Source organism: Tachysurus vachellii, chromosome 14, assembly GCF_030014155.1.
Source record: "Tachysurus vachellii isolate PV-2020 chromosome 14, HZAU_Pvac_v1, whole genome shotgun sequence".
In the NCBI taxonomy this organism is placed as follows: Eukaryota; Metazoa; Chordata; class Actinopteri; order Siluriformes; family Bagridae; genus Tachysurus; species Tachysurus vachellii.
The window spans coordinates 20216924-20229534 of NC_083473.1; the positions used below are offsets into that span (position 1 = coordinate 20216924).

Sequence of the window (12611 nt, forward strand, 5' to 3'; positions counted from 1 at the left end):
CACATCAATCACAGAACACAATATTATTAGGAACAGCATTATAAATTATGCCATTATTTACTTACTTTAACAAATACCTCAGTAAATACATTACTTATTCTCCTTTGTCAGCTCAGGGGATGTCACACCAAGCTATACATCAATATGCTGTAAAATATATTTGCTGAACTTGTAGGAAGCTCTTATTAAAATCACCACATTGTATACCATGAAATGTGTGTTCAAATGTTTAGCCAATGAGCTATGTAAATGAAATGAAGCCATGTTAGAAAATGGCAGAGAAAAAGGATCCTAAGAAAAAGGATGAGATCAGCATTATATAATCAGGAGATGTCATTGGTGTATAAACTGGTGTCATTGCTGTATAAAAGTGGTGTGTTTGTGTATAAAATTAGTGTCATAGGTGTATAAATTGGTGTATAAAATTGGTGTCATTGGTGTATAAATTGGTGTCATTGGTGTATAAATTTGGTGTCATAGGTGTGTAAATTTGGTGTCATTGGTGTATAAATTGGTGTCATTGGTGTATAAAATTGGTGTCATTGGTGTATAAATTGGTGTCATTGGTGTATAAATTAGTGCCATTGGTGTATTAAATTGGTGTCATTTGTGTATAAAATTGGTGTCATTGGTGTATAAATTTGATGTCATAGGTGTATAAATTTGGTGTCTTTGGTGTATAAATTGGTGTCATTGGTGTATAAAATTGGTGTCATTGGTGTATAAACTGGTGTCTATTCTGTTCTATTATTTTATATAATATAATGCCTAACACTGCTGGATACTGAGATGTGGAATGCACTGAGAGATCATCAGCCTGTTCGGTTCTGGTTGTGTCAGTCTTCCCCACCCAGTAACGCAATGTAAATTGCGCGACACCGTGTACAGACCTGTACACATCACACTCCTGTGCGTGTGCGCGCAGTCTCTAGTCCCTTTAAGAACCGCCCCCATGGGTTCACACCGTTTCTGTTGGTGAGTAGTTGATGAAGTCCGGTTTGTTTGTTGGAGCTTTCTTTTACTGTCTGTAGCTGTTGTATTCGTGGCACCCAAATTTTAGTAATTCACATTCTCTCGGATTTGGATTTTAAAAAAGTTTGGTATGTGTTCAGCACATTTTGTAAATCTTTATATTGGTGTTTATGGCTGTCGTGTCATGTAGCTGGTGTTTGCTAACTGGTCTGGTGAGTAATGTCAGTGTAGAGAAACCGGTCTCGCGACGTGTAAGTACCGCAGCTGGTTCACTACTATATCAGGCCATGTTAACACGGCTAAACTGAATTAATTTGTATAAAACCTTGTATTAACTAGCTGTAGCGTATTGATAATAAAAAAGCTTTAATTTGATAGTAGACTAAGTTTCCGGTTCTGAACTAGCTTTTCTCCACCACAGGTTTCCGAATGCTAACAGCTAGTGGTCTGTTAGCGTCTGTCTGACGTTTCCGTCTTGACTTCATTAACTTCCACTGACTCAGATTAACTCTTCATTATTTACAGAAAGTACTCCTTTTTTTACATTTTACACTCACATTAATAACCAGGCAGGCAATTTGGCTAACTAAGTGATCTTGTCCTGAAATGCTATGTGTTTAAAGTTCTCTAGATAAATGAAGTTTACTGACTTTGTACTAATACTGACTTTATTGTGTTGTCGTGTTTCAGGAAATTGAATCATTCTTCATCTCGCATTCGCAGTTTTACCAATACATGTTTTGATAAAATGAGAACAGGAGGTCTGTACCTTTTTTCCCCCCTAACTTTACCAAATTTTGTTTTGCTGAGGTTTTCAGTTGGTATTAATTCATTATGATGCTCTTTTTAATTACAGCAATATTGAGATTGATAGTCCTGGTTTCTGCCTTCCTCCTGGCAGCTTTCCTGGCTTTTCAGCTCCTGGAAACGCACATGGATATCGGTCTGTCACATTTATTAGGTAAATATTACCTGCATGCAGTTTCCTGATTGTCCTATAGCATTTAGGACCACATATGTTTGAACACACCTGATGATTGTGTAAGAGTAAATACTACGAGCAGAAGCCCAGTCACCTTTCCAGGATCTTAAACTGTTTGTTGATGGCAGGAGTGGCAGGTTGTGGATGAACCGATTCAATTCAGTTTTATTTGTAACATCTTTAACAATGGACATTGTCACAGCAAAGCAGTTTTACAGAATGAAATATATAACATATGCACAGTGAACATCAAAATTAGAGAACAATGTGTAAGCACTTTTTTCATTCATTCATCTTCTACCGCTTACGGGGTCACGGAGCACTTTTTTTGTAATAAAATTTATTAGCTGAGGAAACTGGGGATGCATTGACCCTGCCATACAGCTGAAATAAGAGAAACCATGACACTTTCTCCTCCACTTTTTAGTTTTTTCTTTTGTTTGTTTTTTTTTTTAAACCCATTTTGGGTTCTGTTTTTCCTTAGTTTGATGCCTGTGGATACATAATGTTTCCCATCAGACCTAATCTGCTCTAATCAAGTTAAAATTTTGACCAGTTCTTCTGGTTAATTTCTTCAGAACATACTGAAAGTGTCATAGGGCTCTGGTAGTGCTCTTCCTGGTCATCCTCCTGGCAAAAAAAGAGCTGATAACAGTCTTGCTGCAGTCTTTTTTTTTTTTTCTTTTCATTCTACAGCCCTTTTGTAGCTCTCCCCATGCTCTTGAAATCGTGTGGTGCTCATCTAATTCATCTGGTGATTTCTAATTACTGCAGTGATAAATACATTTTAGCAGCAAGTTCTTTAACCCTATCTGATGCAGTGAGTAGCTTCTCATTTATTAAGCAACCATTTCAGAAGACATATCTTTTGTCCATGTTAAAGTGAATGTGAAAGTGACATACTGCTAAGTATGGTGACCCATACTCAGAATTTGTTCTCTGCGTTTAACCCATCCAAAGTGCACACACACAGCAGTTAACACACACACTGTGAACACACACCCGGAGCAGTGGGCAGCCATTTATGCTACCCGAGACTCGAACCCACAACCTTAGAGTTAGGAGTCGGGCTCTCTAACCATCAGGCCACGACTTCCCCCATGTCCCCAATATGTTGTTCTATGGGTCAAATTTTTTGTTTAAGAAAGCAACCAAGACAATTGCTGAAAAGACTAAAATTGGGTTAAGAACTGTCCAATGCTAATGCAACGGATTCTAAAACCTAGAAGTATAGTGGTGAACAATCATCTTTAAGGAAGAAATGGAAATTAGGTGGAATCAAACCATGAATAAAAACAGCAGTAGAAGTCATGGTGTTGTTTACATTTAGGCCTTTGCCAGACATGCTTATCCAAAGTGGCTTTTGCATTTATAAAACTGAGCAGTTGCTGCTTGCTGTTATATTAGTAGCCTCTAGTGGGACCTGTGCTCATACTTCAGCACTGTGCAGCTCGTCTCGCATTTGACAGAGAACACCAGAATTTGCAGGCCCACAGTGCTGCCCCGTTCTCTTTGTTGATGAGAGCAAGTTCACTGAGCACATGTGACATGTGAAAGAGGCACGACTGGTTTGGTGGTGGGTCAGTGGAGGTCTGGGGAGGAATATACTTAGACCTCAGCATGCTAGATAACGGTACCCTTACTGCTGTTAGGTACCAGGATAAAATCCACAGAGCCATTGTCAGACTTTATGGTGCATCCCCCAGGACAACATTCACCATCTCATTAGGCTCATCCTCAGACTTGTAGGGAGTGCAGACAGGCATGTGGGGCAATAAACTCTTCTGACTTGTATCGAGTTGCTATGATGAAATTCATGCAGGTTTGTTCAGCTTTATTTAATATTTTTTTACTTAGATTTTCTGTATGATTTTGAATCCAGCCCTCAACAAGTTGATGATTTCCATTGACCATTGTAACATAATTTTATGACATAATAAAATGTGATTTAGCAAGTAGACATTAGACTTCTTGTTTACTGTTTATTTAAGAACATTTTGTTTTATGTTGTTTATATATTCATTGCACTTTCAAAACATTTATTATGGGCTTTATTAATATGTGCATCAAGGCAAAAAGTAAACACTAACATTCTCTTTATCTCTGTAGGGGGAACTGGAGTCATTGAAGAAGAGAGTGAGTGTATTTGTCTTATAATCACAGATTGTATTTTATAATCTACTAATTCTGACCTTAAGGCAGCTTCTTGATCAATCTTTTGTCATGAAGACTGTTAATTTCTCAGAAACTTTTTGGACACGCTGTAGATAAAAAGAAAAGTGCTGTTGATAGTGACTCATGAAATATCTGAGATATGCCAAAATGTATGAATCAAAGCAAATTAATTCATTCTCAGAAACCACTTAAACATGCCAGCACCAGGCAGTGGAGAGATTTAGTTCTAACTGATTAAAAAAAGTGTTAAAAAAATGTAAAAAGCAGCTTGACTTTAGGTTTAACTGATTTTTTTTTTATGTGGCACAGCAGATAGAATGTCTGTCTACACTACCCTGACCAGTATAAAGTGGGTACTGAAAATGAACAAATTTTCTTTTGCAAATTATATAAATGTATGTGCCAATAATCTATATAAGTATTACTGAGAAGAGCTGTAGGACAGCGACAGCAATCATCATAAAACAAGACCTCCATCCATCCATCCATCCATCCATCCAGAGTTATATATTTACATATAAAGACAGTTTTTTAATATAGTATTTTATGATTTATTGTATTTACTTTATTTACAATGTGATATGACTACAATTAAATAAGTTATGTAAAATGTACTAGCACAAATTAATAGTAAGTCATTAAAAGGAGTAAAAATATATTTAATTAAATTGAACTCGGCACCAACATATTCTTTGTACACTGTTCAAATGTCGTAGTAATACTACTACTAATAATATTGTTGCCTTATTCAAATGAATGTCCATCCAACATCCAACTTAAATAATTTTTTTTTTTTTTTTTGTAATTCACTGTTTTTATTTTGATAGAACATGCAATAATACAACACAACAGAAAGAGAGAAAACCTTTTTAAACTAATACCCTCCCACTGCACCCCAGGACTCATGTAAATACAAAAGTACAACAGAATAAGCTCAAAGAAATATACACAAAAAGATACAAATTAAATCAGTTGTAATATTAACAACCAAATAACAACTTTAGACTATATAACCAAAATCTTTGAGGCTATGTAAATCCAGTTCTGCCACCAACTTAAATAATTTCTAATCATTCATATAGAAATGTGTTATGACATTCAATTCTGAAAAGAACAATAATCCTGTAATAATAACTTGCATTAAGTCAAAGCATTTTTTTCTATTTTGTCTGTGCAAGGTTCTTTTTTTTAATACTAGAAACATTGAGGGTGTAACTGGGAGTTTACAGTGGAACATGACATCACAGTGTAAACATGATATTGGTGCCAGATTGCACTTGAACATTTGTGTTGTGTGGTGTGGTGCGGTGTATACTTTTAGCCGGAAATGCATTAATAGTAAATACGCCTCCTTTAGTTTCATTTGTAAAATAGAGTAGTTGAATCCAAAACTATATGGACACCTGTCCAATACACCCATATGTAATAGGGCTGTGACTTTTTTGAAAAATCAAATTTGAACGAATGCCACCTTTCAAATTTTTTTGAATATGTTCAAATATCCTCCATCGCAATAAAAGGCTACAAACATTCTTTTCAGTATTTTATGAACACTCCGTACCACGTCACCGAAAATGTGAAAAGTGACAGCCCTATTGTTGTTCAACAGACTGCAGCCCAAAATTCAGAAGCACACAATTGTATAGAATGTTTGTGTATGCTGTAACTTTAGTTAGAATTTTCCTTCACTGAAACCAAGGGACTCCAACCCTGTTCCAGCATGACAATGCTCTTGTGCACAAAGCCCCATTGCTAAGGCTGAACCTGAGGGTTAGGGCCTTGACTGACTCAGGCCTTATAATGTAGTATGATTCTTAATCCAATTGTATTTTTAAGTGAAATTGGCTCTGTAATACCTGCTTTAGAATGCTGGGTCCTGCTGGATGAGTTTGACAAATGGCATTACAGACTTAATTGTAGTATAACCCAGATTGAAAATATTTATATATGTATATTAAACATTTTCCCCCTATTTCCCCTAGATACAAAGACACCTCGTAACAAATGTGGCATGTATAAGGCTTGTCCTGAAAACCATTTCGCCTTCAAAATGGCCAGTGGAGCTGCCAGTATCGTTGGGCCCAAAGTCTGCTTAGAAGATGAGATGTATGTACCTTCACTTTGCCTGGTTATTTAGAAATCATGTCTTTTTCTTTTGTGTTTGTATGTGTGGAAGGCCTTGCATTGTGTGTAGCTCAATGTCATGACACATTCTTTTTAAAATGGTGCACCTTCAGACCTTCAGGGACAAGGCAAAAAGCTGATCATGTAGCATCCAATCCACAGTGCTCAGCTCCAGGTTTGCGAACCAGGTGATTAACCACGAAGGACAACCTGCAGAATTGTCCCTTCAATGTGTCATTGATATAAACAGCTGCTATCGGCTAATCAGGACCACCTATTCATCTCTCATGGTGATAATCTATGGGATGCTACTCTATCTGATTCATCTACATGCTTCTGGAACTTTTGGGAAGAGTGCTGTTCTCTACAGAGTATTGTTTGTGAGTGTGATCATTTTGAAATCACTGTTTTGCTAAAAGATGCACTACTTGAGAAAACACTATTGAAGAAAATATTGAAAACTTTGAAGAGGACTTTGGATGGAAACGTTTTGAAAATGTGTGTCTGAGAAGAAACAGAGCCATCCGTCATCAATTAAGTGGGCAATAGAGCCTCAAAATGACTGTTGATCTGCAGAGGAGAGCCATGGATACAGTAGGAAGCTGAACATGTAAACACAAACTGTGGTCTGATCAGCCTTAACTGGGTCACCTGGAGGACGGTGTATGATGTTAAAATACCTGAGAACTCCAGTTCTTCTTGCTGAAGTATATTTTAAGGGTATTTCAGACAAATAAGTAACAAAGTCTTTGCGGCTGAAGTATCCTCCGATGTTGCTGTTTAGCCAATGTCTTTTCTAACCCAGAGGAGGATGGCTTCCTTTTAGTTTCTCTCTTCTTTTCCTCTGCCTTGCTCATTAGGCATAAATTTAAGATTTCTGTAATGCTGCTTTGTTACTGTTTGTCCATATTTTGAAAAGCTGTAAATAAAATAGAATTGTTATCATTGAAGCTCCTCTTGATTTGAATAGGTTTTCATCTGTATGATTTTTCTCTTCTCAGATTGATGAGTGGTGTAAGGAACAATGTTGGAAGGGGTTTGAACATTGCCCTGGTCAATGGTAAGACTTGTTGATGAACAAGTTTGGTTTATCATAAAGACTTAAGACAATTCTAATCACTGATACACCATACTTGTGCCTGTTCTAGGAAACACTGGCAAGCTGATAAAGTCTGAATCCTTCGATATGTATAGTGGAGGTGAGTGTTTACTTCCTACACACATTTTCAGCATTTACCTTCTTTGCTAATGTATTACCAGACGATAGTCTATTTTTTGTTGCTGAAATCCAGAACAACTCAAACCACATGCAGTACTGCTAACACCACATTAATATATGTATGTCTATAAAAAAAAAAGAAGAAAAATACAGGTGTAAATATCATGCCTTGTTCAGTGACAACAGTTATTTTTACCAACAGTTTATTACCAAACCCTAGAATTCAATTATACTTATGTTGGTGTTGCTGGAATTCATTATATGAAATGGCCCAAACACTGGGTTTATCCATCCATTTGTCTATCTATTTGTCTGTCAGAAAAAAAATACATTTTCTTTTCCCAGATGTCAACATACTCATCCAGTTTTTGAAGGATATTGAAGATGGAACAGTTGTTATGATGGCTACTTTTGATGATTCTGCTTCAAAGTGGGTTTTCTTAATCGTTTTCAGTGATGCTAAGTAAATATTGTATACTTCTATACTAGTGCATTTGTTATTTTATATATTTCTAGTGCAAAGATCCACTTCAGATGTACACCCATAATGTCTATTTGAACTTATCACATATTAACAGAAACGTATGCATTCATAAGCATATGAACTATAAACTAAATTCATCAGGAAAAGGACAGATTCATAATACAAAAGTGGAAAGAACCAACTACTTAATTACACAGGTGATGCAAGATTTCACAACCTTGCTCAAAGCCTAATGATGAGTAAGCCAGCACTCATTCTAAAAGAACATCAGGAAGATCTGAAAACATCAGTTACACAGATTTCTCACACTGAACTCCTCCACTTAAAAAAGCACAGACACTTGTCTAACCACAATTAACAAATCTTTTGCAACAACATCCTCTGAGCAGAAAAAGCAAATTTAGAACTCATGGCCATTAATTCAGCTCATTCTGGGCCTTACATTAAACACAGCACTGCAAAAGCCTAATTACGCAATACCATGGATGTCTCAAAGCTTTGTGGCAACAAATACCATGGATGTCTCAAAGCTCAGCTGAAAGTGGCAACAAAAATTTATTATTATTATTATTATTATTATTATCATTATTAAATGAATTCACACAAGCTATTAGACTGGGAATACAAGTGTGTAAAAGTGTTACGTGGATATTTTTGCCGAAGTTGATATTAAATAACAAACAGCAGTGTCTGAATACGTACTTCCCCCAAGTCTGTTTCTGGAATTATTTAGAAATAGAATTTTTATTTTTTATTCAAAAATTATTTGTCATTTTCAATGGTTGACTTAAAAAAAGGTCGACTTCAATGCAGTTTAAAGAACAGTGTTTCAAACCTATTGTACTCTGATTACTTTGGTTATTTGGGATTTATTTGAGAGATCTGCTTCAGTGCATAAAACGTTTGGTATTATACATTTGTATCCTTATTTTTCCTCTTTTTAACAGACTTAATACTGAGGCAAGGAAGATAATATCAGCATTAGGCAGCTCCTATATCAATTCACTAAGCTTCAGGGACAACTGGCTTTTCGTCGGAGGAAAAGGGATCAAAACCAAGAGTCCTTTTGAGCAGGTGAATTTTCATCATCTCCATCTTGAGCATAATCAGAAGGCAGCATGGCTCAGAAATTATACTGAATTCCATTAACTTTCTTCAGTGTAAATATAGCTTAGGCCTGTAATGAACTGGAACTAAAACTCTTCTAATGTTCTCAGTACATCAAGAACAATGCCGAAACAAACAAGTATGATGGCTGGCCAGAAGTTCTGGAAATGGAGGGCTGCATTCCTCAGAAACTGGACTGATGTCCTCGTCTTGGACCAAATGAAGTATTTTCGGCCTGTGTGTACAGTCAGTTGGAACAAAAGTTCTTCCACAGAATTCACTTTTCACTATATGCAAAAGATTATACTAGATTCTTCATTCAGTGAATAAGCAATCTGACAGGCAAGGTGTAGACGGCCGCAGTCATACGCCGTTTCATCGCTGCCCACAATCATGTAATTAAGTATCAGAATAGTAGAATTATATAATGAGAATTACAAAGCTAAGATTTTGTGAATTTGGAATTTAGTAGTATGTTTACATCCTGAGGAAAACCATGAAATAAATATTAATGATAGAAGGCAGGACATATATGCTCTGTATCATTGAAAGGAAAGTTTTGTAAATATAAGATTTTTTAAAATATATATTGTGCCTAAGGTTTGAAAAGGTGAGAATGTTGTACATTTTATGTTGACACAATGTGAAACTGGTGCAGACAGATACTGATGTGGCTTCTTGGGTTTGTTTTGCCTTTTTCTCATGTTTTTGATTTTTTTATTATTATTATTTCAAGTATTTTTAATAATATACTTTCTGGGTTGAAACTGTGTGTTTTGCTTGAATAATGATTTTACCCAACCTATCGAATCGTCCTGTGTCAACTCTCTCGTACAGGTTTTTTTGTTTTTCTTTTCTTTTCTTAATCATTTTGATGATCAAGCTCTTTCATTAATTTGCTCATTGCACTTTAATCAAGATTCTTTTTAGACTTCAAAATTTTTGTTTAGGTTCAGTTTTATATTTAAATGCTTTACTGCTCATATTTTCTGAGCAGTTACCTATTTTCTTATTTTTTCTTAGATTTACATTGTCATTTGATTACTGGGGTGTTTGGATGCAAGTGAATGTTAAAATGTATTTATCTTAAGAACAATCGCAGTCCTGTTATTTTATTGCTTTAGTTGTTTCCTAACTTGCCGTTAGGATGGTGAATTGCAGTATTGGAGGGCCACAGCATGAGCAAGTTTATCATTCTACCTCATTTAACACATTGCTTTCAAGTCTTCTAGTGGTAGAAAAGGTAAAATGCAAATGCATTGGCCCTCCAGAGTGTGAAGTAAATTCCTGCAAAATGAATTATACAATATGTCTCTTTGCTGTAAAGCTCAGCCTGCGACCTGCTCTGCTGCATGTTGTTGCATCCCTTACAGTAATGGATTCACATGTGCCTTGAAACGCTTACAGGCACACAGCAAAACTGACACATTCTCCAAGATGCTTAGAAAACTGTAGCAGACAATTTCCATATAAAACTGCACAAAGTGTTTAAGATGGCTGGAGCAAAGATTGTCCCTTTTTCTGGACTTTCAGATTATTAGCATTTACTGATTTTAATAATTTTATGTAGCAATTTTATGTAGCATGTTACTGTGTTTTCCTTACATACACTTCTTCCCCTGATAAATTGTGGCTAATGAGATGCATAGGAACATTTAGTATTGTAATCTGCAAATTCATTTTATTGATCGTTATTAAATACAGCATCTAGCCATCTTTCATCAACTAAAATTTGAGTGATTTGCAGTTGCTGATTTGCCAAAGTTAGAAGAGAACCAGTGATGTGCCTTATTTTATTTATCCACAAAGGATATTGTGCCCACGTACCAATCATTTTTGAGCTGTTAAAAATAAACTCTCTTGTAAACTGATTCAATTCTGCAGTACATTTTTACTTTTCGGTCTTGCGGCCATTTTTGCTAGCTATGCATATTGTTTGCAGTGTAAATGGCTTCAAAAATGGTGTGTGTTTGTTTGTGATCACAGCCAGAGCTCTACCATGGTAAGTGTCAAAGTGCTCTAAAAGCTCCTTATCATCTCTCCATCTCTCTCTGTACACATCACCCATGTGACCCTGAAGCTCCTGAGCCAAGCACTCTTACCCCGTGGCTAATCAGAAATGTGTCACAGGTCTTTTCAATTTACACACAACAACCGTTATATATCAGACATAAGCAAAGATAGGCTAGTAATTAGTGCCTGACCAATTTGATTTAAATCAGATTATTTTTATTGGACTTTTAAAATTTCTCACAGCAGCTTTACAGAAATATAAACATTCAGAAAAAGGTTTCAAATTGAAATTTATCCCTAAGGAGTGAGGCAAAACTCCCTGAGAGGAAAAAAACTTAGAGATTTCAGTTTTGTACAGTATACACAAACTCATGCAATATATTCATGCAATATATCCAAACTTTACTATATAAATTTAGTCCACCAACCAAAGTGCAAAATAATGTGTTTGTTAATACAGATTTCTGCTCTACAATCTAAGAATAATCAAACACAATATTATTACTCTTTTTACAGGGAATGGTTAATTAGATAAAGGAAGGTCTTTGAAATCTCATCAGGATGGAGAACCGATCCAGACCTCCAAACCAGACGTCTAGTAAGAAAGAACAAATCGAATAAAGAGTTCTTCACTAACAAAAGCTATAAAATGTATGAATGAAGGCAGTAGGCACTCAATCCAAATCCACTAATTAGTGGCTTGTAAACAATATATTATATATAATTTGAAGAACATAACATGTAGACAGTAGAGACGTTTCCCTTTTGTATTCTATTCTTATTTACTTTGCAATTCTCCTCTTGTAATGAATACATATAACATATTAGTAACAATTTTAAATAAACCCTTAATGTAAAGACTCGAAACAATACGAAAATTTGAAACTGAAATCTGTCTGAATCTTCTGTTTGTACAGCATTTACTCGTGTCCTTTAATACCTCATTATCACCACATTCACCTACAGATCCATACTCATTTAACAGTTCATATAAATTGTAAAGTTGTACAGGCTTGACTAACAATAAACCGTTTAAATCTATTGCTGATACACTTGTTGGCACTGACCTGACATGTTTGGAACTTCCTGTATGCAAAGATGCCAGGCAAAGTTCTGCTGAGAAACTTCGGATCCTGCTTTCATGTGGATGTTACTTTGACACGTACCACCTACCTAAACATGTTGCAGATCAAGTTATTATGCATTATTATGATGCCTTTCAGCTGCATTATGCTGCCTGCTGAACAAACAAGACAGATCCATGGAGGCTCCACCTGACAACTTCCACAAATTAATGGATCTGCTGCCAACATATTGGTGCCTAATACCACATCACACCTTTAGTGGTCTTATGGAGTCCACAGCAGTTTTGGCAGTACAAGGGGAAACTACACAAGATGAAGCAGGTGGTTTTAATGTTATGGCTGATCAGTGCATGTACAGTATTAATTTCCTGCTTTAAATTCTCCTTATTTAGCTACGTATCTGTGGCCTGTGGTTACAGACCCTTACAGACTGATGCATAGTAAAATGAG

At 35.9% G+C, this 12611-nt stretch overlaps 1 protein-coding gene across 4 annotated transcripts; it reads left to right on the plus strand.

Annotated features, from left to right (window-relative positions):
• The first annotated feature begins 937 nt into the window (after positions 1 to 937).
• On the plus strand, positions 938 to 10934 carry fam3c (FAM3 metabolism regulating signaling molecule C). 4 transcript variants are annotated; one of them, XM_060886927.1, is made up of 11 exons: positions 972 to 1100; positions 1394 to 1500; positions 1663 to 1733; positions 1829 to 1933; positions 4064 to 4090; positions 6112 to 6235; positions 7255 to 7313; positions 7402 to 7452; positions 7818 to 7902; positions 8904 to 9030; positions 9174 to 10934. In XM_060886927.1, exons 3-11 carry the CDS (start codon positions 1721 to 1723, stop codon positions 9261 to 9263), a joined length of 681 nt encoding a protein of 226 aa, XP_060742910.1. In that variant the 5' UTR covers positions 972 to 1100; positions 1394 to 1500; positions 1663 to 1720; the 3' UTR covers positions 9264 to 10934. The 4 variants fall into 4 exon arrangements, with proteins under 4 accessions (XP_060742909.1, XP_060742910.1, XP_060742912.1 ...); XM_060886929.1 differs by having other exon boundaries at positions 1394 to 1496; XM_060886926.1 differs by lacking the exon at positions 1394 to 1500 and having other exon boundaries at positions 938 to 975.
• The last annotated feature ends 1677 nt before the right edge of the window (positions 10935 to 12611 follow it).